This window comes from Salvelinus namaycush, unplaced genomic scaffold (genome assembly GCF_016432855.1).
Source record: "Salvelinus namaycush isolate Seneca unplaced genomic scaffold, SaNama_1.0 Scaffold632, whole genome shotgun sequence".
Lineage (NCBI taxonomy): Eukaryota > Metazoa > Chordata > Actinopteri > Salmoniformes > Salmonidae > Salvelinus > Salvelinus namaycush.
In genome coordinates, this window is record NW_024061345.1 from 132,055 (window position 1) to 142,500 (window position 10,446).

At 47.9% G+C, this 10,446-nt stretch overlaps 1 protein-coding gene across 1 annotated transcript in view; it reads left to right on the top strand.

Moving 5' to 3' along the window:
- LOC120042197 (protein unc-13 homolog C-like) overlaps positions 1 to 10,446 on the top strand; it is a gene marked incomplete at its 3' end in the record, with an annotated part of 129,591 nt that overhangs the window by 116,889 nt on the left and 2,256 nt on the right. Inside the window, 1 exon segment of the mRNA XM_038987074.1 lies at positions 9,244 to 9,370. Coding sequence (XP_038843002.1) covers positions 9,244 to 9,370 — 127 coding nt within the window.

Sequence of the window (10,446 nt, forward strand, 5' to 3'; positions counted from 1 at the left end):
TCCCTCTTCTCCTCGCCCCATCTCTCCCTCTCTTTCTTCTCTCTTTCATTCTCTATCTCTCCCTCTCTCCCTCTCTCCCTCTCTCTCTCCCTCTCTCTCTCCCTCTCTTTCCCTCTCTCATTCTCTCTCTCCCTCTCTACCCCCCTCTCTCTCTCTCTCTCTCTCTAGTAGGTCTGATGTTGTGGTTTTCTAGGGAGAAGATACAAAGTGACACTCGTCTTCCCTGGAAATCAAATCAGGGAGGGTGAGAGGTCAGGTGTTAGAGCTCTAGGGTCAGGGTTTAACGATCAGTGATTTATTATTCATTATTGATGTGAACTTTACTTTAAGGGTGAAGTCTTCAGTACAGCTAGATTAAAATGTCCCTGCCTGCCTGCTGAAGATGTCAGTAGTGTGTGTGGGAGAGAGAGAGAGAGAGAGAGAGAGAGAGAGAGAGAGAGAGAGAGAGAGAGAGAGAGAGAGAGAGAGAGAGAGAGGGAGGGAGGGAGGGAGGGAGGGAGGGAGGGAGGGAGGGAGAGAGAGAGAGAGAGAGAGAGAGAGAGAGAGAGAGAGAGAGAGAGAGAGAGAGAGAGAGAGAGAGAGAGAGAGAGAGAGAGAGAGAGAGAGAGAGAGAGAGAGAGAGAGAGAGAGAGAGAGAGAGAGAGAGAGAGAGAGAGAGAGAGAGAGAGAGAGAGAGAGGAGAGGGAGGGAGGGAGGGAGGGAGGGAGGGAGGGAGGGAGGGAGGGAGGGAGGGAGGGAGGGAGGGAGGGAGGGAGGGAGGGAGGAGCCTGTCTGTCCCAGTAGGCTGATGGTCTAACATGAAGACATCCCCATTAGGGAATCAGGGACTCAGTCTGTTTTTCCCTCTGGACCCCAGCTTACAATTTCTACCATCTGCAGGGAACACACACACATACACACACATATACAAATTGCGCACACACACACATAGACACATACATACACACAGGCACACACTCAGTCACACACATACACACACACAGGCACATACAAAGTATAAACTGAGTGTACAAAACATTAAGGACACCTGCTCTTTCCATGACATAGACTGACCAGGTGAAAGCTATGATCCCTTATTGATGTCACTTGTTAAATCCAATTCAATCAGTATAGATGAAGGGGAGGAGACAGGTTAAAGAATGACAATTGAGACATGGATTGTGTGTGTGCCATTCTCACGGTGAATGGGCAAGACAAAAGATTTAAGTACCTTTGAACAGGGTATGGTAGTAGGTGCCAGGCGCACAGGTTTGAGTGTGTCAAGAACTGCAACGCTGCTGGGTTTTTCACGTTCAACAGTTTCCCGTGTGTATAAAGAATGGTCCACCACCCAAAGGACATCCAGCCAACTTAACACAACTATGAGAACCATTGTAGTCAACATGGGCCAGCATCACTGTGGAACCCTTTCGACACCTTGTAGAGTCCATGCCCCTATGAATTGAGGCTGTTCTGAGGGCAAAAGCAGGTGCAACTCAATATTAGGAAGGTGTTCCTAATGCTTTGTACACTCAGTGTATGTACTGTAGTTAGTTCAAACGAAGTGTTGGAGAAATGTGTTGAGTTATTGAAGTGGCAGCGTCACAGCAGATAAACCTCTGTGACCGGAGCTATTCTGCCTTCACACTTTGAGAGAGCTACAACTCTCTCTCTCTCTCTCTCTCACTCACTCACACACACACACACACACACACACACACACACACACACACACACACACACACACACACACACACACACACACACACACACACACACACACACACACACACACACACACACACACAGCATTTAGCATTGTGATAAAAACTTTTCAGCTACCCAAACATTCAGGAGGTACTTTCCTTTGATTGCTTGCTTTGCCTTGTTAAAACTAATCTCCTACAATAATATTGCTTATGGGAATCTATCATAAATATGCAAATATAATGACAAGGACTTTGCTGTGAGACAACTACAAAAGATGATTTGGTATTGAAATAATACCTTTTGACATGTTCAATACCTTTTTCAAGACATTTTGTTATTTCTTATGGAGGCACACAGGTGCTTATCTGAGGTGTTGCAGCAGGAGTGTTGCTAAATGTATGGCTTTAAAACAGACGTGCAAACACACACACACACACACACACACACACACACACACACACACACACACACACACACACACACACACACACACACACACACACACACACACACACACACACACACACACACACACATTTAATTGTGCCTTTGAAGTGTGAGTGTTGTGAAGAGGCTTTGTGTTTAGTAGAGACAGTCTTTGTATCTTCACTGGAATTATTTTCTCACTTTTGCTGTTATTCTGTCTGGCGAATCTGTTTATACCCCTCTATACCTCTCTTTTTCACTCTCTCAACCTTCTCTCTGTCTTTTTCACCCCTCCTCCCCCTCTATCCCACTTTCTACTCTCTCTCTCTGTCTCTCCTAACCTTCTCTCCTATCCCCTGCATCCCCCACCTCTCTGTCCTTCCTCTCCCTCTCTGTCTCTCCTATCCCCTACCTCCCCTCCACTTCTCTGTCCTTCCTCTCTCTCTCTCTGTCTCTCTATCCCCTGCATCCCTCATCTCTCTGTATCTTCCTCGCTCTCTCTGTCTCTCCTATCCCCTACCTCCCCTCCACTTCTCTGTGCTTCCTCTCTCTCTCTCTCTCTGTCTCTCTATCCCCTGCATCCCTCAGCTCTCTGTATCTTCCTCGCTCTCTCTGTCTGTCCTATCCCTCACCTCCCCCCCACTTCTCTGGCTTTCCTCTCTCTCTCTCTGTCTCTCTCATCCCCTGTACCCCCCACCTCTCTGTCCTTCCTCTCTCTCTCTCTCTCTCTCTCTCTCTCTCTCTCTCTCTCTCTCTCTCTCTCTCTCTCTCTCTCTCTCTCTCTCTCTCTCTCTCTCTCTATCACCTGTACCCCCCACCTCTCTGTCCTTCCTCTCTCTCTCTGTCTCTCCTACCCCCTGTCTCCCCCTACTCCCCCCTCCTTTCTCTCTGTTTATCTTACCCTTCTCTCTATCCCCTGCCTCCTTCCCTACTCAAATCAAATTGTATTGGTCACATTCACATATTTAGCAGATGTCATTGCAGGTGTAGTGAAATGTTTGTGTTCCCAGCAGTGCAGTAGTATCAAACAATTCACAACAATACACACAAATCTAAAAGTAAAAAAAATGGAATTAAGACATACATAAATATTAAGACGAGCAATGTCGGAGTGGCATTGACGAAAATACAGTAGAATAGAATACAGTATATACATATGATATGAGTTAAGCAGTATGTAAACATTATTAAAGTGACTAGTGTTCCATTATTAAAGTGACCAGTGATTCCATGTCTATGTACAGTGGGGAGAACAAGTATTTGATACACTGCCGATTTTGCAGGTTTTCCTACTTACAAAGCATGTAGAGGTCTGTAATTTTTATCATAGGTACACTTCAACTGTGAGAGACGGAATCTAAAACAAAAATCCAGAAAATCACATTGTATAATTTTTAAGTAATTAATTTGCATTTTATTGCATGACATAAGTATTTGATCACCTACCAACCAGTAAGAATTCCGGCTCTCACAGACCTGTTCGTTTTTCTTTAAGAAGCCCTCCTGTTCTCCACTCATTACCTGTATTAACTGCACCTGTTTGAACTCGTTACCTGTATAAAAGACACAATCAAAAGACTCAATCAAACAGACTCCAACCTCTCCACAATGGCCAAGACCAGAGAGCTATGTAAGGACATCAGGGATAAAATTGTAGACCTGCACAAGGCTGGGATGGGCTACAGGACAATAGGCAAGCAGCTTGGTGAGAAGGCAACAACTGTGGAAGAAGGAAATGGAAGAAGTTCAAGATGACAGTCAATCACCCTCGGTCTGGGGCTCCATGCAAGATCTCACCTTGTGTGGCATCAATGATCATGAGGAAGGTGAGGGATCAGCCCAGAACTACATGGCAGGACCTGGTCAATGACCTGAAGAGAGCTGGGACCACAGTCTCAAAGAAAACCATTAGTAACACATTACGCCGTCATGGATTAAAATCCTGCAGCGCACGCAAGGTCCCCCTGCTCAAGCCAGCGCATGTCCAGGCCCGTCTGAAGTTTGCCAATGACCATCTGGATGATCCAGAGGAGGAATGGGAGAAGGTCATGTGGTCTGATGAGACAAAAATATAGCTTTTTGGTCTAAACTCCACTCGCCGTGTTTGGAGGAAGAAGAAGGATGAGTACAACCCCAAGAACACCATCCCAAACGTGAAGCATGGAGGTGGAAACATCATTCTTTGGGGATGCTTTTCTGCAATGGGGACAGGACGACTGCACCGTATTGAGGGGAGGAGGGATGGGGCCATGTATCACGAGATCTTGGCCAACAACCTCCTTCCCTCAGTAAGAGCATTGAAGATGGGTCGTGGCTGGATCTTCCAGCATGACAACGACCCAAAACACACAGCCAGGGCAACTAAGGAGTGGCTCCGTAAGAAGCATCTCAAGGTCCTGGAGTGGCCTAGTGTAACTACTTTCCTCCTCTTCTGACGAGGAGTAAGAGATATCGGACCAATGTGCAGCGTGGTAAGTGTCCATTTTAATATGTAAAACTGAACACTACAAAAATACAAAATAACAAAGTGAATGAACAAACGAAAATCGAAACAGTCCCGTATGGTGCAAACACAGACACAGGAAACAACCACCCACAAAACACAATAGACAACAGGCTACCTAAATATGGCTCCCAATCAGAGACAACGACTAACACCTGCCTCTGATTGAGAACCATACTAGGCCAAACACATAGAAATAGAACAACAGAACAAAACATAGAAAAAACAACATAGAATGCCCACCCCAACTCACGCCCTGACCAAACTAAAATGAAGACATAAAAAAGGAACTAAGGTCAGAACGTGACAGTACCCCCCCCCCCCCCCCAAAGGTGCGGACTCCGGCCGCAAAACCTGAACCTATAGGGGAGGGTCTGGTTGGGCATTTACCGCGGTGGCGGCTCTGGAGCGGGACGAGGACCCCACTCCACCATAGTCTCGGCCCACTTCTGTGATACCTTAGGAGTGGCGACCCACGTCACCGACCCTGGTTTGGAGATCCTAGTAAAGGCCACCACTGGACTGAGGCACGCCTCTGGACTGAGGTGCGCCTCTGGACTGAGGGGCAGCTCCGGACAGGAGGGCGACTCTGGCAGCTCCGGACAGGAGGGAGACTCCGGCAGATCCGGACAGGAGGGAGACTCCGGCAGATCCGGACTGGAGGAAGACTCTGGCGCCTCAGGCAGATCCGGACTGACGGGCGGCTCAGGCGGCTCCTGACTGATGTGCGGCTCAGGCGGCTCCTGACTGACGGGCGGCTCAGGCGGCTCCTGACTGACGGGCGGCTCAGGCGGCTCCTGACTGACGGGCGGCTCAGGCGGCTCCTGACTGACGGGCGGCTCAGGCGGCTCCTGACTGACGGACGGCTCAGGCGGCTCAGGACAGACGGGCGGCTCAGGCGGCTCAGGACAGACGGGCGGCTCTGGCGGCTCAGGACAGACGGGCGGCTCAGGCGGCTCAGGACAGACGGGCGGCTCTGGCAGCTCAGGACAGATGGGCGGCTCTGGAGGGTCCGGACTGGAGGGAGGCTCTGGAGCGTCCGGACTGGAGGGACACACAGGAGACTTGGTTCTTAGAACAGGCACAGTACTCACCAGGCTGGAGAGATCTACCGGAGGCCTGGTCCTTGGAGGAGGCACAGGATAGACCGGCCGTGGAGGCGCACTGGAGGTCTCGAACTAAGGGCCTGAACAACCCGTCCTGGCTGGATGTTGATTTTAGCCCAGCACTTGCGGGGCGCAGGCAAAGGACGCACTGGGCTGTGCAGACCCACGGGAGACACAGTGCGTAGGGCTGGTACCATATAACACGGACCGAGGAGACGCACTGGAGACCAGATGCGCTGAGCAGGCTTCATCGCACCTGGCTCGATGCCCACTCTAGCCCGGCCGATACGAGGAGCGGCAATGTAGCGCACCGGGCTATGCGTGCGCACTGGAGACATTGTGCGCTTCTGCGCATAACACAGTGCCTGCCCGGACCACCTCTCTCCACGGAAAGCACGGGAAGTTGGCTCAGGTCTCCTACCTGACTTAGCCACACTCCACGTGTGCAACCCCCCCAAGACATTTTTGGGGCTGCCTCTCGTCCCAGCCGCGCTGCCATGCTGCCTCCTCATACCAACGCCGCTCAGCTTTCGCTGCCTCCAGCTCTGCCTTGGGGCGGCGATATTCCCCAGCCTGTGCCCAGGGTCCCTTTCCTTCCAGAATCTCCTCCCATGTCCATGAGTCCAGAACTCGCTGCTGCCCGATATCACGTTGCTTGGTCCTTTTTTGGTGGGTGGTTCTGTAACGACTTTCCTCTTCTTCTGACGAGGAGTAAGAGATATCGGACCAATGTGCAGCGTGGTAAGTGTCCATTTTAATATGTAAAACTGAACACTACAAAAATACAAAATAACAAAGTGAATGAACAAACGAAAATCGAAACAGTCCCGTATGGTGCAAACACAGACACAGGAAACAACCACTCACAAAACACAATAGACAACAGGCTACCTAAATATGGCTCCCAATCAGAGACAACGACTAACACCTGCCTCTGATTGAGAACCATACTAGGCCAAACACATAGAAATAGAACAACAGAACAAAACATACAAAAAACAACATAGAATGCCCGCCCCAACTCACGCCCTGACCAAACTAAAATAAAGACATAAAAAAGGAACTAAGGTCAGAACGTGACACCTAGCCAGTCTCCAGACCTGAACCCAATAGAAAATCTTTGGAGGGAGCTGAAAGTCCGTATTGCCCAGCGACAGCCCCGAAACCTGAAGGATCTGGAGAAGGTCTGTATGGAGGAGTGGGCCAAAATCCCTGCTGCAGTGTGCAAACCTGGTCAAGAACTACAGGAAACGTATGATCTCTGTAATTGCAAACAAACGTTTCTGTACCAAATATTAAGTTCTGCTTTTCTGATGTATCAAATACTTATGTCATGTAATAAAATGCAAATTAATTACTTAAAAATCATACAATGTGATTTTCTGGATTTTTGTTTTAGATTCCGTCTCTCACAGTTGAAGTGTAGCTATGCTAAAAATTACAGAGCTCTACATGCTTTGTAAGTAGGAAAACCTGCAAAATCGGCAGTGTATCAAATACTTGTTCTCCCCACTGTATATAGGGCAGCAGCCTCTAAGGTGCAGGGTTGAGTAACCGGGTGGTAGCCGGCTAGTAATGGCTATTTAACAGTCTGATGGCCTTGAGATAGAAGCTGTTTTTCAGTCCCTAAGTCCCAGTTTTGATGTACCTGTACTGATCTCATCTTCTGGATGACAGAGGGGTGAGCAAGCCGTGGCTCGGGTGGTTCATGTCCTTGATGATATTTTTGGCCTTCCTGTGACATCAAGTGCTGTAGGTGTCCTGGAGGGAAGGCAGTGTGCCCCCGGTGATGCTGTGGGCAGACTGTACCACCCTCTGAAGAGCCCTGCGGTTGCAGGTGGTGCAGTTGCCATACCAGGCGGTGATACAGCCCGACAGGATGCCCTCAATTGTGCATCTGTAGAAGTGTGTGAGGGTCTTAGGGGCCAAGCCAAATTTCTTGAGCCTCCTGAGGTTAAGGAGGTGCTGTTGCGCCTTCTTCACCACACTGTCTGTGTGGGTGGACCATTTCAGATTGTCAGTGATGTGTACGCTGAGGAACTTGAAGCTTTCCACCTTCTCCACTGCTGTCCCGTCGATGTGGATAGGGGGGTGCTCCCTCTGCTGTTTCCTGAAGTCCACGATCAGCTCATTCGTTTCGTTGATGTTGAGGGAGAGGTTATTTTCCTGGCACCACTCCGCCAGAGCCCAAACCTCCTGACTGTAGGCTGTCTCGTCATTGTTGGTAATCAGTTCTACTACTGTTGTGTCGAATGCAAACTTGATGATTGATTTGGAGGCTTGCATGGGTGAACAGGGAGTACAGGAGGGAGCTGAGAACGCACCCTTGTGGGGCCCCTATGTTGAGGATCAGCAAAGTGGAGCTGTTATTTCCAACCTTCACCACCTGAGGGCGGGAAGTCCAGGACCCAGTTGCACAGGGCGGGGTTCAGACCCAGGGCCCCTAGCGAAATGATGAGCTTGGAGGGTACTATGGTGTTGAATGCTGAGCTGTAGTCAATGAACAGCATTCTGATGTAGGTATTCCTCTTGTCCAGATGGGATAGGGCATTGTGCAGTGTGATGGCGATTGCATCATCTGTGGATCTCTCTATACCCCCTTCCCTCTCTTCCTTACCTCCCTTCTCTCTCCTCTCTACCCCCAAGTTCTGTGGTAGTTAATATGTCCTACTCTACTGTGATAGAGCCTACTATGTCATCAGACTGAACTTTCATGATGTACCAAGTCAGCTCTCATTAGACCCTGTGTGTGTGTGTGTGTGTGTGTGTGTGTGTGTGTGTGTGTGTGTGTGTGTGTGTGTGTGTGTGTGTGTGTGTGTGTGTGTGTGTGTGTGTGTGTGTGTGTGTGTGTGTGTGTGTGTGTGTGTGTGTGTGTCCACCAAGGTCATGTCACTACCAGTGTCTGTGTTTACAGGATTGCTGGTCTAGTCTTAGATTACCTGTCTCTGTCAATATCAGGTCAGCCATAGCCTTGTCGCGAACCAGGCGCACGCGTGACTTTAGCGGTATGACAACGTGAGACTAGGTCAGCCATGTTATAGGTCTAGCAGGACTTGTTGCAGAATGTAAATCAGAGAATGTAAACCCTTCCAGGCTTCTCTTCCTGGCTACCTGGATATATTTCAGGATTCACCTAGTCCTTGCACCGATTCTCCTCTCTTCTACGAAAATGTGCACTTGCCATGGATTTCAAAGGATTGCTGTAAACATTGGCTGGAGGGAGTCTCCACCATCCATGTCAGGGAGTGTAGAAGTGCACACTTTGAGAGAAGGAGAATCAGGATGTAGCACTAGAGTAGAGTGACTGCCTGCACCCAACAGTCGCTGTCCATTCTCCTGTGGTGCTGAACTTCAGAATTCTTATTCCATCGCTGTCCACTTCCGTGGGTCTGGATTTCAGATCTCCCCTATTAGCTTGATTGATTGATTCAGCCTTTTACTCATGTGGCAAGTTCACCACGTCATATCTCAGTCCAGACATGCATGTTAACATTCTGCCTTTTTCATTATCCCTGACAGAGCACGATAAGCACCGTCTATGCAAGAGCACAGAGTACATGAACCTTCACTTTAAAGTCAAGTGGTTCCACAACGAGTACGTCCGCGAACTGGCTGCCTTCAAGGACACACCCCCTGAGTATTCTCTGTAAGTATTGTACTGCACGCACGCACGCACGCACGCACGCACGAACACACACACACACACTCACACACACACACACACACGCACAAAGATTATGCCCCCAAAACATGCTACCTCTCACCATTACCAATAACATGGGAGGTAAGCATTTTTTGGGAGGTATGATACTTATGCCTCTAACTTTTTCACTCATCATGATTCACAATTCCTTCATAATTATCCGTAATCATGGTACATTCTTTAAAAAAAAGTTTTTAAAAGGGTTCTTCGGCTATCTCCATAGGAGAACCCTTTTTGCCTCCAGGTAGAACCCTTTTCTACATGAAACCTAAAAGGGTTCTACCTGGAACCAAATGTATTTTCTTAGGATCCCCATCAGCCGATGCCAATGTCGACAGCTATTCTTCCTGGGGTCCGACACATAACAAAATTACAATAAAATATAACAATAAAACCTAACAATTTACAATAAAAGTGACTCCAAAATGATACAATACATTATTTACCATTTCTATTGGGCACAACATAATCTGAAACACAACTGAAACAAACTGCAAATGCATCCAACAAGTTTGTAGAGTCACGTGCCAGGAATATGGGATCAAATACTACACTTTTGACTAAATGTAATACACTATAAGTGAATTGTCAAACACTTATGACACCTTCAAATGGGGGGACTAGATACATAAAGTGCTTTCATTTCTCAACAGTAAAACAGATGTGTATGAAAATACCCTCAAATAAAAGGTGACATTCTGAACTGTTGCCTCATATTAAGCATTTGATCTCAAATCCAAAATGCTGGAGTTTAAAGCCAAATAAAATGTTTTAGCTTCACTTTCCAAATAAATACACACACACTACACCAGCTTGTGTTCTCAGTAAATACTACCGCACAGTGTTTAATCCTTGATGATGTCATGTTGTCTCCAACAGGAGCAGACATATTATTTTAATCAGCTAATAAATACATTCAATCAACCTACACAAACACACCATACATGTACAACTGAGTATTCTCTGGAAGTACTGTAATATACCCACACAAACACACCATACATGTACAACTGAGTACT